The sequence below is a fragment of the Cupressus sempervirens genome, chromosome 7 (assembly GCF_028749045.1).
Source record: "Cupressus sempervirens isolate cs-2001-9-10 chromosome 7, ASM2874904v1, whole genome shotgun sequence".
NCBI classification, from domain to species: domain Eukaryota; kingdom Viridiplantae; phylum Streptophyta; class Pinopsida; order Cupressales; family Cupressaceae; genus Cupressus; species Cupressus sempervirens.
This window is the reverse complement of record NC_143124.1, coordinates 5,790,621-5,807,683: the sequence shown is the minus strand read 5'-3', so window position 1 is coordinate 5,807,683 and position 17,063 is coordinate 5,790,621. Positions and strand designations below refer to the sequence as shown.

At 38.0% G+C, this 17,063-nt stretch overlaps 1 protein-coding gene across 1 annotated transcript in view; it reads right to left on the bottom strand.

The window, feature by feature from the left end:
* Positions 1-15,489, bottom strand: part of LOC149545133 (uncharacterized) — a 106,628-nt gene extending 91,139 nt beyond the window's left edge. Inside the window, exons 1-2 of the mRNA XM_089790529.1 lie at positions 15,415-15,489; positions 15,183-15,311 (exon numbers count right to left, since the gene is read on the bottom strand). Of these exons, the coding sequence (XP_089646655.1) occupies positions 15,183-15,305 (123 nt within the window). The 5' untranslated portion in view covers positions 15,306-15,311; positions 15,415-15,489. The remainder of the gene's footprint in view (positions 1-15,182; positions 15,312-15,414) is intronic.
* Between the last annotated feature and the right edge of the window lie 1,574 nt (positions 15,490-17,063).

The following is a 17,063-nucleotide window of genomic DNA, read 5'->3' as shown; positions in this document are numbered from 1 at the left end:
CATCACCGAGAACCGCTGGAGGAGTGTCGCTGCTTGAAGAGACTAGTACAGTGTCTGACCAATCTAGAGGGAGTGATACTGGATGGTCTCTTCACACCCTGTGAAGAAGACAAAGGTGAGAATGACCTAGAGAAAAATCAATGGATTGAGAACAATGAAAGGCCATAAAACTTATAGTGGATGCAATAAGGGATCATATAGTACCCATATTGGCAAAACATGAAACTGCATACCTTATGTTTAAATCCCTTGAAAGCACATTTGAAATAAATAACACCGGCAGAACCCTTGCTCTAAAGAGGCAAATCAATCACATAAGCATGAACGAGAGAGAATCCATCAATGCATACTTTATGAGAATCACTGAGCTAAGAGACCTATCAATAGTTGGATATGTAATTGATAGCAAAGAGTTAACTCTAATGGCTTAAGGTGGCCTACCAAATTTATGGGAGTCATTTGTTCAAGGAATAAGTGCAAGATCAAAACTCCCAAAATTTGACCAATTAAGATTTGGCTGTCGATAAGAAGAAACTAGATAGATAACAAATGGAAACAAACAAAAAGATTTAGATGAGGATATTCATGTTTTAAACACAAATTCTCATAAGAAAGGTAAGAAGAATCTCAGAAGGAAGAGAAATTTTCATGGAAAGGGTTCATCCAAGCAAAGGAAAAAAATTTCCCAAATTCAATGTTTTAGATGTGATCAGTATGGACGCTATGTAGTCAAATGTCCTGACAAAACAAAGAAACAAGCACCATTTTCCAAGGTTGGAAAAAAAAATATAGAACATGATTCTGAGAAATTTGTTTTCTACTCAACATTATCAAATCATGTGTCAAACAAATTTAACACTTGGGTGATTGATAGTGGGTCATCAAGGCACATCACACGATTCAGAGAACACCTAGATACAATGATAGAAGAAACTAATGAAGAAGTCACAAATGGGGATGATTTTGCACATCTAGTAAAAGGAGTTGGAACTTGCACCATCAAATTGGAATCAGGCATCTCTATTCAACTGGCTGGTGTACAATTTGAACCTACAATTAAGAGAAATTTAGTATCCATATCTTCCCTAGAAGACAACAGATATAGGGTTACCTTCATGGATGGGAAAGTTCTAGCATGGCCAAAGAACTCTACATTAAAGAAAGCTCAAACCCTAGGTATAAGGCAAGGATATCTATACAAACTTTGCATCAAGACAAAACAAGCCCTCGTCACTGAAACTTTTGGCTCAAATGAGATCTAACATCGAAGATTAGGACATATTCACTTTCACGCTCTAGCCTCCATGGAAAGATTGGTAACAAGACTACCCAAACTAAATTAGACTCATAATGGGGAATGCAAAGAGTGTGCCTTAGAGAAAAACACTAAGGGAACTTTTCAAAATAGTTTGAGTTTCAAAATATATTAGAATTAGTCCACTTTGACTTATGTGGACCCGTGTCTATACTCTCGTGGGAGGATTCCTATATCATGTAACTTCTGTGGATGACTTCTCCAAAAAGACATGGATATACTTTCTCATGTGTAAAGAATCAAAGGAAATCCTTAAAAGATTTAACAAATTCAAAACCCTTAACTCTTCTAGAAAGAAAATTAAAATATTGAGAATAGACAATGGCAAGGAATACACCTCAAAAACTTTTAAAGAATTCTATGTAAATATCGAGATTAAGGAATTTATTGTACCCTATAATCCTCAACAAAATGTTGTTGTCGAGAGGAACAATAGAACTATTGTAGAAGTTGCAAGAGCAATGTTATATGACCAAAACTTAGAAACCTCATTTTGGGCAGAAGCTTCTAGGACAACTATCTACATTCAAAACAGATGCCCCCACTCACACCTAGAAAAGATAACTCTTGAAGAAGCTTTTACTGGTGTAAAATCTGACATAAGTCACTTAAGAATATTTGGTTGCCCTGTTTACATCCATGTGCCTAAAGAGAAGAGGTCAAAATTAAAGCCTTCTAGAAGGAGAAGAATTTTTGTAGGCTATAGTTAAACATCAAAAGCCTTCACGATATACATACCTAGACAAAGACAACTAGAGCTAAGTGGAGATGTCATTTTGAAGAAGATATTGCCTTCAAAAGGGCAAAGAGCTCTAATGAGTTAAAAATTCGGGATTCACCTAAAGATATGGATGAGGATTCTACTCTTGAATTTCAGAGCGAGTATTTAGAAGAAACCACAAATGAAAATCAAACCGCTCCTAAGATTTAGAGGGAGTATCAAGAAAAAAACAAAATAATAACAACAAAAAGAAACCACTTTGGGCAAAGAAAATGATTGAGGAAGCTAAAAATTATGCAACACCCAAAGAACCTTCAAAGAAAATAAGAGACCCAACAAATTCTCAAGTTATGTTTCCTTAATGAGTGAAATCATTAACTCAAAACCTACTAGTGTTACTAAAGAGATGAAGCGTCAAGTATGGAAAGATGCTATGACAGAGGAGTATCAATCCATTTTGAAAAACGATGCATGGGAAATAGTACCTAAACCTAAAAAGAAATTTTTTGTCTCTTCCAAATGGTTCTTCAAAATCAAACATGTTGCAGATGGCAGTATAGAGAAACACAAAGCACATTTTGTTGCCAGAGGGTTCTCACAAAAGGAAGGCATTGATTACAAAGAGACGTTTGCCCCTATTGCCCGATATACTTCTATCAGAGAAATTATAGCTATTGCAGTAACTAAAGGATGGAAGATCCACCAAATGGATGTAAAAATTGCATTCTTGAATGGGACTATTGAAGAAGAAATCTACCTAGAACAACCTATAGGTTTTTGATTCATAATGCAGCCTCACATGTATGCAAATTTAAGAAAGCCCTACACGGACTTAAATAGGCTCCCTGACCCTGGTATGAAAGGATTGAAAACTACCTTATAGCACTAGGGTTTACAAAGAATGATGCAAACCCAAATTTCTATTTTGAAGTTATTAAAGGTGATATGTTAATACTAATTCTATATGTTGATGACTTGCTAATTACAGGGGAAGATCACCTTATTGTCCAATGTAAGGACCTGGCCTCGGAATCCAACGTGAAGGACTTGGGCATGTTACACTACTTCCTTGGATTGGAAGTCTAGCAAAAACTTGATGGTATTCCTTTGAATCAAGGAAAATATAATATTGATATTTTGAAGAGATTTGGAATGTTAAATTATAGGTTAATGTCTACACCAATGGAAACTAACTTACATAAGTTAAAAGAGGTAACAGCAGAATCTAGATTTGCAGATCCTACTCTTTATAGAGAGATAATTGGATAATTGGTGTACCTAGTTAACACTCAACCCAATATTTGTTGTGTAGTGAATGCTTTGAGCCAGTTTATGTACAAACCATGAGAGATACACCTTGTTGTTACAAAGCATATATTGAGGTACCTTCAAGGTACTATTAGATATGGTCTTAAATATGAAAATGTTGACCTAGATCTACATGAAGATTGGGTTGAAAGTGTAATTGATCAAAAAAGTACATCAAGATGTTGCTTCAGTTTGGGATCAGCTATGATATCTTGGATAAGCAACAAACAATCTTCAATGGCACAAAATTCAACAAAAGGCAAATACATTGCAGCCTCTATGGGAGCAATTGAAAACTGATTGTGGGACAATTTGGTGAGCCTCTGAAACCTACTACCATCCACTATGATAATCAGAGTTGTATTAAGCTTTCATTGAATCCAGTATTCCATGATCAATCAAAGCACATAGAGATTCTTTACCACTGTGTGAAAGACATGGTAGAAAGGAATGTGATCCAGTTGGATTATATTAGTACAAGCGATCAAACAACAAGCATTCTCACCAAGCCTCTCTCCACACTTAAAGTTGAACACTTCAGAAAGAAACTTGGTATGTTTATTTGTACTAATATATATATATATATAAAAGATGTTTAACGTATAATTCACTATCATGATGAACAACATGTGACTTGATATTTGTGGACATGTCATGATAATTAGTATCTCTTGGACATTTTGATAGATATCATGAGACTTGATATTAGTTGAAAGTCATTAGGTTCCTAATGAGATCATCATGGTGGATATGGCATGATTTGTTATGGTAGACATCATGAGACTTGATATCAGTGCACATATCATAACTTGGATATATAAGAAGAATGTCATGTGACTTGATATTCTTGAGAATATTATATCCTCCAATATTAGGAGTTAGATGATATCTCTTCTCACAATAGATGAGCCTATTGTGATACACACACAAATACACTTGGTTATATTCTTTATCTTCCCTAGCTAAGAGGGAGTGTTGATAATATAGATTTGTTCAGAAAAAAATTGGATCATAACAATCTTTACATAATGTAGTCTGAATAAAGTAACCATTATGGTTAGTACTTGTTAAAGCTAGTCGGGCTGGGTAGTTAGGTGGTCAGGAAATGCATCGGTTGGTTTCCAACAAACCGACCCTTCTATAAATGTCTAGAACATTGGTAATGTACTCATGTTGGTTTTTGGTATTAATAAAGAAATCATTTCCTTGCCTATTGGTGTTTTGGTATGAATGATGTGTTAGGTTTTTACTTAATATGTATCAATTGGACCATTCAGTGTGATTGGCATATCTTTGTATTGTGAAACTTAAGTGATATTTTCACTCTACATTTTTGGCACCGTTACCTAAGTCCAAACCTGGAGGTCAGCAGGATGGAGTAATGGGAAGGCCTTTTGTACCGCTCATCCAAGTAAGAAATAGTGACAGGGAAGAGGAGGAAATAACCAAGATAGATCAGTTGACACATGATCTGGTAACTGCCTGGGAAGTTGCAGTCGATTAGTACATACAAAGGGAAGCCCGTGAGAGAATGGTCCTTGAAGGTACGATACGCGATGAACTTTTCGTGCCACCAATAGTGTACGATCTCCTGGGAGAGATCCCTCGCCTGTTAGCACGAAATTTGTTACGAGTGGAAGAGGAAAGAGTTGGGACACAAAGGGAAAGGAGGAGACAACAAGTACTACAACAATTTGAGGAAAGGAGGATGAGGGAGCGTGAAGAACATGAAGATTCCAAAAAAGGAAACAAACATTAAAATGATTCATACCCCTGCTCCCAAATATATATCCTAGGCGGGCACAAGGGGAAGAAACTGAGGAAGAAGTCGCCTTGAGGATACTACGTCTCCAGTCTCTAAGAGCAGGAGGAGAGACGTCATAACTGGAAAGGAGGACAAAGGGATTCCACAAGAATCCAAGAAGGGTTGATCGAGCATAGAATTGAAGGAATAGCAAATTTGGCCATCTCAGAGACACCAACAAGGAAGTTGGGATACAAAAATCCAGAGACACCAGCAAGGAGAGACTTCAGACAGGAGCAAAGTCAAGAAGAAGGGAATACTCTCAGTAGTTTCTCCTCGAGAACAAACTCCCAGTTGGGAGGGAGTGTTCCATCAGGAGGAGGTGTTCCATTAGGAAGTGTTCCATCAGGAGGTATTACATCGGGAGGTGTTCCATCGGGAGGTCTTCACATAATGGCAATAAACAAATAAAAATTACCAAGGTTCACAAGGGATGGCTCGGAGGACCCTACTCGCCACTATAAAACATGTATAACAATATGGCAAGCGAATGGACAAAATGACGCAGCGAAATGGTTAAAATCCTTTTAGGCCACATTAAGGGGTATTGCCATTGATTGGTATACGGATTTGGGGGCAGCAAAGAAAAACACATAGAGTAACATCCAAACAGCCTTCGAGGAAGAATTTAGACTCCTGAGAGATGACAATGAAATAGTAATGGAGATTTACAACACAAGATAAGGGAAGAGTGAATTTGTCAAAGCCTATAGCAAAAGAATGAAAGAGTTGATAGGGAAACTAGATAACAAGCCGACAGATGGACTCAAGAAACGATGGTTCATCGAAGGATTAACACCGTCCCTTAGGAAAAAGATGAAGATAGTCCCACCATCGACCTTTGCAGATGCATGTACCCATGCCATGGATATAGAAAGCGTGAGTCAAACTTCCAAGGCAAGAAGGCATAGAAGTTCAAGTGAAAGCTCTAAGGAGAGCGAAGAAGAATCCAAAACCATTCAGGCCTTGAAAAAAGACCTAAGGCATTTGATGAAGGAAGTGGCAGGGAGTAAGGAAGAAAAGAAAGAAGGGAGAGAACTTTGGTGTAGTGAGTGTGAAAAAGAAGGCCATACTAAAGGAGCATGCCCGAAGAAAGCATTTTGTGAGATTTGTCAAGTTCTAGGGCACACAATTAAACATTGCCCCTATAATTTGAAAACAAGGAGTGCTCAAGTCTTCTTAACCCAGGGGGATAATCCACACCTCCCTCCACTCCACCAAAGAACACAAATTCAGAAGCCTCGCTAGGAGGATACAGAAATAATAGGAGAGGAAGTAACAATAATAGCAACAACAATAGCAATAACAATGTTGTCAGTAAATATGGTATCGGGATAGATGTCGTCAGTATCGGAATGGATGTCGTCGGTATCAGGATGTATGCTGTCAGTATTGGAATGGATGTCGTCGGTATCAGGATGTATGCTGTCAGTATCAGGATGTATGTCGTCGATATCAAGATGTATGTTGTCAATATCGGCCAACAAGGTGTGTATCGAGATGTTTGTTGTCGATATTGAGAAGGTTCTACGTCAATATCGGAAAGGTTCTTATTATGTAGCCGACATGTTGTATGTAGCCGACGGACACCTTTGGGAAGGTTCTTCGAGATGTATATATACCCCCCCTCCGGGATTGTTGTAAATCATCATAAGCATAATGTAATATCTGGCATATGCAAATAAAATAAGGAGTTCTGTTATTCATACTGCTATTCCGATTCATTGTTTGTATGCATTTATTTCTTTACCCAGTATGGTAAACAAACAACACATTGTGTTGGCCACTCCAATATGATTCCAAGGGGAGGCCGATGATTCAATGTAAGAGATGTAATGAATGGGGACATTTTGCATGAGATTGTCAAAATGCAGGAGGACAAAATGGAGGGATGCTCTGCAAATGGTTTATAGTGGGCAAGAGCAACACCTCAAAATCCTTGGAGAATGCATGGAAAAATGTCAAAGAGAAAGATTAGCTCTCAATCCACAAAAATGCAAGTTCATGGTTCCACACGGGAGACTACTTGGGCATATTGTGTGCAAAGAAGGATTGAAGACAGATCCTAATAAGATCAAGGTGATTTTGGAAATGGAAGCGTCGTCCAATATAACAGGTATCAAGTCATTTCTGGGTCATGTAGGATACTATAGAAGATTTATAAAAGGGTTTACTAAAGTATCAATGCCACTAGAAAGATTAACTAGGAAAGGCGAGCGGTTTGGGTGGAAGGAAGAGCAGGAAGAAGTCTTTCAAGAATTGAAGAAAAGATTAGTCGAGGCCCCTATCCTCATATATCCCAACTGGGACAAAGAATTTCGTGTCCATGTGGACACCTCCAATAATGCAATAGGTGTCACTTTGGCACAAACAAGGAAGGGTTGGATCATCCTGTATATTTTGCAAGCAAGCTCCTATCTAAAGCAGAGTGTAACTACAGTACCACAGAACGGGAAGCATTAGGTATGGTGTATGCAGTGCATAAATTCAAACATTACTTACTAGCTACACCCTTTACATTTTTTGTTGACCACCAAGCACTAATGTACTTTGTAAATAAACCAGTGATTCAAGGGAGAGAAAGTAGATGGCTAATTCTACTACAAGAATTTACATTTAAAATTATAGTAAGGCCAGACAAATCTCACGTGATTGTTGATCAGTTGTCAAGGATCAAGTCAGGGAAAGCTTTAAGTAGTGGGGTGTGTGAGGATTTTCCAAATGCACACTTATTTCAAATTGCAGTGTTACCTCAATGGTACGAGAAAATTGGACACTACTTATCAATAGCAACCTTTCCAAAGCAAATGCCTATAGCAGAAAGGAGAAAAATTGCCTTAAAAAGTAGCACATTCCAGCTAATTGAAGGGTTATTGTACAAAATGGGCCCAGACGGAATACTGAGGAGATGTGTAATGGAGGGAGAAATTCTAGGGGTTCTAAGTAAGGCCCGTGAATGGCTGGCGGGAGGTCACATGGGACCAAAGACTACGGCGAGGAAGGTGCTGTTGGCAGGACTATGGTGGCCGACATTGTTCACAGATGCTAGGAAATGGGTATTGAGTTGTGACACTTGTTAAAGAGCAAGAAGACCACTCAAAAGAGACTTCATGCCATTATTTCCTTCCAAACCACAAGAATTGAACAATGGGGACTAGATTTTGTAAGACCCTTACCAATAAGCAAAAGTCATTGGTGTAAGTACATAGTGGTGGCAATAGAGTACTCAACAAAATGGGCTGAAGTATGGGCTCTTCTAGACAACACCGCTCTCAACACGGCCAGATTTCTGTATGAACAAATAGTCATCAAATTTGGGATTCCACTCCAGCTAACAAGTGACCGGGGAGTACATTTTGTCAATCATACCATTAAGAGGATGACAAGTATAAAAATTTTCATTCCTTCTCTAGTCCTTATTATCCAAGAGCAAATGGCCAAGTAGAGGCCACGAATAAAGTGATAGTGGCAATCCTATTTAAAACTTGTGGAGTAGAAGGGCAGGATTGGGAAGAACGAATCCCATCAGCGGTCTAGGCATACAGGACTACATATAAGGCTATTACTAGACATACTCCCTTTTCACTTATGTACAGACAGGAGGCTGTGGTACCAATGGAACATGTAGTACCAAGCTTACGGGTGGCATTCGAAAACAGATTGGGGGATGAGGAGAGCCTCAAGGAAAGATTATGTACTTTACTCAAACTCGATGAAAAGAGGACATTTGCCCAATGGAGTATAGAGGTGTCCGAGCAAAGACAAAAATTTTGGCATGACAAGCATTTAAAGAAAATGGATTTTAAGCAAGGACAACTGGTATTACAATACAATGGGAAAAATGAAATAAAACCAAGAAAATTTAAAGTCCAATGGCTAGGACAATTTAAAATATCAGAAATAAAGGAGAATGGAGCAATAAAGTTATCTACTTTGGATAAAAAACCTATCAGAGACCTAGTCAATGGTTCTAAGTTAAAAGTGTATGAGAAAAGGAATAAATTGGCAAGTAGCTATTTTATAAATGCAGAAGAGGATAAAGTACGAAAAGTAAAAAGTGGAAGTGACCGAGAAGCAGAAATTAACCGACTCCTTATAAAGAGTTAGAAAACATCACGATAATTGACAGAGAAGGAGGACAGGAAGAAGCAGCTCACCTAGCCGTACGATATCTGTACGACACAAAGGAAGGGTGGAAGGAGCGGTTGAGGACATATCCATACGGACATCTATACAATGGAGAAGAGGAGCCATACTAGGGGAGTTCCAAATCACAAAGAATGACATACAAAACAATGTGCAAAAGAATAAGATACAGGAAGAGATATTCTCATCTGTATGACAAACTTTCTTAGTTGTACGACAGCCTTTCTTTGATGTACGGCAACCATTCTCATCCGTACCACAACCAGCTACATCCGTACAGCAGCCATTCTCATCAATACGGCAACCAGCTGCATCCGTATGGGAACAAAGTTTGACATCTATATGAACATCCATACTGCAGGGATGCATGGGAAGTAATCCCGTAGGGGAAACATACACATCCGTACAGCGGCAACAGTTTACAGAAGGTGACTACGTATGGGAAACACAAATGTCCCTCAGAGCACGTGAGAAATCTGTACACAGGGCAGAAGAGGAGGGACATAAGGTAGTTGTACAAGTACGAGGGGATACTCAGATAAGAGGAGAAGCATCCATATCTGTACAGCTTGTAGTATTACACATGGAAGTGGAAGTTGGTTACAAGCGATTACTTCAGAAAGACCGATGGTACAGGTGGCATAGACAAACAGTTCAAGAGATTTGGGAATCAATTCATCAACGCACAATGGAGAAATTAAGTATAGGGAATCCAAGCAAAAGAAACATTATCAACTCCAAAAAGAAGAAACCTATAGCACTGGAAGCCAAAAAGGAAATAAAGAAGATGACAAAAAGTAAAGAGAAGACGGCACAGAAAATCACAATCACTGTTGAGAACATTACATTTGAAAGTGTGATGGGAAGTGAGTGCAGGGCTTGGTGGGAGAAAGCGGAAGCGGATCATCCTCTGAAGAAGGCATTGTGTACAGCAAAGGTAGACAATAATTTTTATGCCAATTTTTGAATTAAAAGAATTTGAGCCTATCCTATGAATTTTTATTATAGGTTATGAGAAATCATGTCATAAATCTATAGTACAGCACTTCAAGCAACAAATGACCATTTCTTATTCAGCAGAAGAAATAAGTAGGGTTTTCGGAATTCCCAACAGAGGGCAAGAAGTGGAAAAAACTTCTATGACAATAGAAGACAAGAAGAAATGGTTGAAATTAATGTGCCGGAAAGATTTTACCAGTCTGGAATGGGAAGGAATCTTGAAGAACAGTTAGGGTCTAAAGGAAATTTTCATAGCAAATGATGAATGGCACTGTATTGTAGAACTAGTTAAAAGTAAGCTCATTGCAGGCAGCCGTACTTCCGACATTGCCCTTTGGATGTTACTTGCAGTGGAGGGATTGTATAAAAGGCAAGTATATAACTAGGCTAAATTTCTTTCTAATAGACTTTGAGAATTCATGGAGCTGAAACACAAAGCCTTTGATATGCCTCATCATACAATGGTATTGTTCTTAGAAGCAGTACGCACTCAGGTGAGCAATGAGCACCGAGGAATTCTAGTACTGGCTAATAGGGTGGAGCCCTACAAACTAGCTATGACATACTAGCTCCATATGGATACCATAGGACCCCACAATGGACGTGAACCCAAGAAAAAGAAGCCGAAACAAACAGTAGTGATCGAAGAAGTGGAAGAGGAGGAGGATGACGAAAGTTCAGGAGAAGGCAGCGATATGGATTCATCCTCTTTTGACTCACAAGAGGCGGAGATCTGCCTGAGTCATTTGCAAGGGACTCCACAGACGGTGACGTTTTTACCACCTACAGAAGGGTCACTTCCAGCAGGAGTAGCAAAACCACCTGAACTTTACCAAAACACGCCTAGTGATCTGGACCGGATTGAGGCAGCAGATAATTCCAATCCAAATCAAGCAAGAGTCATGGAAGGAATAGGTGGTAGGCAACAAATTCCAACATGGGGGGCTTCCAGAATAGTAGTTCCGAAGATGGTGCCACTTATCTTTCCAGAACAACCCTCCCGTACTAGAGTCATAGATTTGAGGTGCCAAAGAAAGTGTGCCCATAAAGTGAGGTTACAAAGACCTCTTGACCGAGAAATAGTCCATCCAGTTGCTCTTGTGGTACAACCAGTAGGAGGAGAGGAGAAAACCGAGAAAATTCACACTCAAGGTAGCATGATGATAGTGACTGGTATGGATGTGGCCAAGACAGATACCATTCTGGAGGAGGCAGACAAGTTACTCGAGGAAGAAGGCATGGTGTCTTCACCCTTAGAGACAGCTGCTGAGGAGCAGGTAGAGATCCAAAGTGAGAATGGGGAACCATCTGACACAACCTCTTTTGCAACTAAGGCCGAACTGTTCCTCACTGAGCTTTAGGCCATGGAGCATTCTACCAGGAAGATTGTGCAGTAGGCCAAGGCTCAGAATTTGGAAACCATCATCACAGCAGCAGAGGCATTGGCTGCCTTTATGCAGACTAACTGCCACACAGATTGGGGACTACTAGAACAAGGTGACTATTCAGAGGAGGACATGGCTACTACATAGACAGGTAGCTCTATCATTTCCATGGGATAGGAACAATCACCTCTCATAGAGGTGCTACCAGCTATGAAGGTTGCCTTTCGGGGAACCTTTTTGAACCTTCAAAAGGAAAAAAACCTAGCTAAATCTTTGAAACTAGAAAGAAAGAGTCTTCAACGGGAGTGGACAGTGGAGAAAGTTGCTATGCAAGAAGCCTGGAACAAAGAAAAAGTTGAATTGTAGAGCAAGGTTGCCACCGTAGAAACCAAAAAGATGGATGCATTACTGGTATTGTAGGGCGTTCGGACAAAGCAGAAGATAACTGAGCAAGACTTGCAATGGCTAAGGGGAACTCCGAGCATAGAGATGTCCTCCCATCCTTCCTCTTGAAGTCAAAGTTGTTTTTTGTTGGTTTCATGTTCTACAATCGTCTTGAAGACAACTTCTTTTTTTGGGGGGATAGATATAGTCGAAATAAAGTAACTATTATGGTTAGTACTTGTTAAAGCTAGTTGGGTTGGGTAGTTAGGTGGTGAGGAAATGCGTCGGTTGGTTTCCAATTAACCGACCCTTCTATAAATGTTTAGAACATTGGTAATGTACTCATGTTGGTTTTTGGTATTAATAAAAAAATCATTTCCTTACCTATTGGTATTGTCGTATGAATGGTGTGTTAGGTTTTTACTTCATATGTATCAATTGGACCATTCTGTGTGATTGGCATATCTTTGTATTGTGAAACTTGAGTAATATTTCCACTCTACACATAACATGCATACATTCCAATATACCTTACTTATATTAATACATACACAAACATATTAGAATACAAATTATTATCATCCAATAAATCTGATCTTTATATCCAAGTATATCATCAATCTGCCTCTGCAAATTCTTTCTTGTTCTTTTCATGTTCACCTTATATAGTGATCGAGTCATGATCACATGATTGGTTATGTGCAAACATATATCTCAGATTTAAGTCTGATTATTTGTTTTTCCGGTCAGCAACTATTGTAGAGGTTTGTTTAAACAAACTGATCATTAAACACCAATTGGTAATCAGTCTAATTTGCATTACAAATCATTGCCAATGTAAAGGCATGTATTGACTGGACATGTCTCCACTTTGTGGAGTCACGTCCACCCAATAAATGGCCTTTTACATCATATTTATACCTGACGGAATATTGTCGTTGATGTCAAAGGCATTCACGAGATTGATAATGTCATTGATGTCAAACGGCTCCACAAGCAAAGCAAGATTATGAAGATGTCAAAAAAATTATGATGTGTGAACAAGTTTCAGATCTGAAGGGCACCCAACAGTATATAAAGAATAATAAAGAAAGCGATACTCACAAAGTAAAATGAGTGACCGGATTATTATGAACAAACATAGCAAGCCAAAACATATTAAAAAAAAATTCAAAGATATCCATCTTCAATACCAAATTATAAGATTTCACTTTCAACATAGTTGTGACTATATGTTGAAATCACCAAAATCCAGTTCCAAGGGTTTTCGTCCCAAAACTACTATTTCCAAGATAAGAAAACTTAAATCCTCTTGTATAAAACTGAAAAAATGTAAAATAGTAACTGTTTTCTCCCCAACTCACTCCTTTTATAACTTAACCTAGTGAAAAAAATATTATTGAGATTATACATTTCTTGTAGCAGCTCCGTTCTTTGATCCATAGAGATTGACTGCTCCAAGTTTTAGTCATAGCTTCACCAAATCGTGTTGTGTATGCTGACATGTTGAAAATTAAGAGAAAATAGTCAGGTTCCAGTGATGCAATGTTCCCAAGGTAGGTTTCTCCATGATGAAAGACAAAAAGTTTGTCTTTTGCTATTTGGTTTCATTTGTATTTTGTTTGTATATTTCTTTCTGATTGAGAATGTTTCTGGATGAAACTTTGTAGCAATTTTTAGGATCAATATTTTATATCATACTCTGCAATCAAAAAATTTCCTCATATTTATGATGAATCACAGAATGTGACCTAAAACATTAAAGCTGAAAATTCAGCACAGCTGCACCTGAAAGCACTCTCAATCACTCTCATGGACTGTAGAAAGCTCGTGACTCTTATATCCTTTTGCATCTGTCATTGTATATGGAGAGTAAAGAAACAATGGAATATGCAATTAAATGTCTTTTACTATGGAATTGTGTGCAAAATAAATAGATTTTTTATTTTTACATAGAAATAAGTGCAGCAGCACAAGACTGCATATTCAACAGATTCGCAATAGTGTATATAGGCGTTGGACATTCAGATATTGGAAGCATCAGATCATAGAAATGAATATAACTTTCAATAGTGTTGCCGTGCATTTGGGCATGAAGAAACCGGAATCGGTAATGCTAGTATAGCAGCATATTGTTGTGGTAAGCGTAAATCACCAGCCTATATATCTTGAATTGCATTAGTTTGTCTATTGAATCGACATGGCGTTCCAAAGAGTTGTATGAACAATTGGAAGAGAATTATACATCAACAAATCCTACAAATTTGAAGCGGCAACATGCGTCTTTATACCCTTGTGGTATAATTAAAAGTACGGCATCAGTTCTGATCAATTAATGATTTTGCTAGGAGTTCCTAGATTATATGTGTCCATGATTTTTGCAATGAGATGGAATCTGAAATCTATTTGGACAATCATCTGGACTTATGTGATAAAATCATAGGATTTAGTTACGATGATAGTGAACCATGATTAGTCATGTTACATCAAGGTTGTTTGTAATTACTAATATCTGATATGTAATAGGTTTTCCATCTGAAATAAGTCCACTCAAAAAATAGTAGGAAGATATTCTCTCAAGCTTTCTTTGCTTGGGGCCCATAGACTAGCTCTGGTACCATGTTACTTTTTTCTGGACTAAAATCTAGGACCTCTCATTAATATGCTTCCACTTGCCTATTGTCCTCCATGAGGTGCAGAGCAAATATTGTTCGTCTACAACTAATGTTGTCTTGAATATAATAGGTGTCACTCTGAATATTTCACCATTTACATTCCCCCCTTGATTAAACTCTAGCAAAAGATTTGAATGCAAAACACCGAGATTGGCATATATTGGTGAATTTCACAAGGTGCGAGCTACTCTAAAGCACGCAACTACTGATCAACTAATGTGAAAGAATCCAATTTTATCTAAGCTAACCTTCTCCACGGGCATTTTTCTTACTTCGAATGCACCATATTATTTGATTAACTGAAAAATGCAGAAACAAAATTCAGCACGGCGAAATTCAGCAATTGAAGTCTAGATCCTTTCTTCCTCTGTTTCTTTTCAAAATTGTGCTCAATGGTCTATGAAACAAAGAAAATTAAACATCAAACTCACACAAATTAACGTACCTCGATATAGCAAGTGGTGTTTGTTCCCAACACCCCATTCCCTGAAATTTCACCATAACGCCATCCAAATGCAGATCGATTCAGTGAAGACAAACCAAACGTGTACGTCGATGCAGAAGCCATCGCCCCCTGCAAATTGGAGGCAAATTTTATTAGTCTTTAAATTTTCTTGCATCAGCTTTTTGATGAGTTTAAGAACAAAATTATAACGTGAGGTCGATAGGTAATGTGCCTTATCCAGTTCTAAGTCACCACTCGAAAGATGCGAGACAACAGTCCAAATTGTGCAAGTACTAGATTTGGCATTGTGACAAATCTGTTTGTACCAAAAATATTTTAATTTATGGAAATGGTAAAAAATCTGTTTGCACCAAAAAGAGGCTCAAGGTTATGTGACCGAAAATTATATATTATTTTTTATTATTATATAATTTGATATGTAGTGAAAATATATTGGTTTAATATGCAATGTTTTATATATTAAAATAAATTTTTGTGATGAATAGGTAATTTTTTATTAATTAATAATTAAAATTATATTATTCACATTTTAAAGGAAGACATAAAGTCATTCTATGAGTCATATGGATGAAGTTTGTAAAGTCGTTAATAAAAATAAAATAAATGTGGGTAGAGTTCAGAAACAACAACAAAATCGTTAAATGGCTAGAGAAGTGATTGCTAAAGGTAAAAGATCATGACCATCCTCATTTCTTCATTATTCAATAAGGTCACAATTAGGGTTCAAAAGGGAACAACCTTCCTTAATTTTCTCTCCTTAATTTTTGTTCTAGTTGGAGAAATTGCCAGGGCCACGCAAGGGAACCATTTAGAAGAAGTGGGCGACCTGGAGTCGCCCACAAATCCCAACCAACTCAGCCACTAAGAGTGGAGGTAACCTCATTGTTAATAGGCCAACTAGAAGCAGAGCCACCACGAGGTGGTGAGGCTAAACGGTGACACTAGAAATCTCTTCCCCCACCCAAAGGAGCAATGAGGAGCCTAGGAACGTGGATTATGTGAGTGATGGATGAAGGAACTACAACCACATTGACGACCACAAGGCAGAAAATGTTCACCAAAAATATAAACATCTAATCATACTCAGATAATCATACAAGGGGTATTTTTCCCAATGTTAAAATGACTCTTGCAAGTGGGTCACTTCAAGGGCCACTTTAATAGCTTGTTCTTGAATCTATGACATAAAAGTATTACATGTGTGTGCTTTAAAATATAAGAAGACATTAATATCAAGACAGTTGTGAGTGAACAAAAATGCAATTCTATCCTTCCAATGAGTGAAGAGGATTTCCATCTTGACAACATGCTAGATTTGCAAAGATTTGAAGGGAAGTCTGCATGAATCTCCCAACAAGATGATATGCCAAGAGAAGGGTTTTGTCTTAAAGGACCAAAAGATGTCATGAATCCAAACCCATTATTATTGAGTTCTTTTGCAATACCAAAAAATATGAATGAATGTCTTGAATTGCCCATAGAAGGGCTCTAAAGGTTTGACACACCCAAATGCCAAAGACGAGAGCCTAGAAAAAATACTTGGAAAAGAATATACTAGGTGAAATGTGCCACCTTAGGTTCCATAATGTTAGGCCAAAATTTAAGGAACCCATGTCACCAAGTGGACTAAGAGGAATACAAGTGTTGGTTCAAGGTTGGGGCCATAGGTAGGTGAAGACTCAACCAATGGTAGCCAAACATGGGCTTGTATTTACAAAATTTACATGGAAACCAATTTTAGCCCTCCCACCATGGCTTGATAGAATGAATGTCAAGCTTGTGAGTCATATTCAAAGGTAGTATCAAGACCATCAGTTTGAATGTCTATCGATCTACACAAGTAAGGTGAAACTGGGCCTC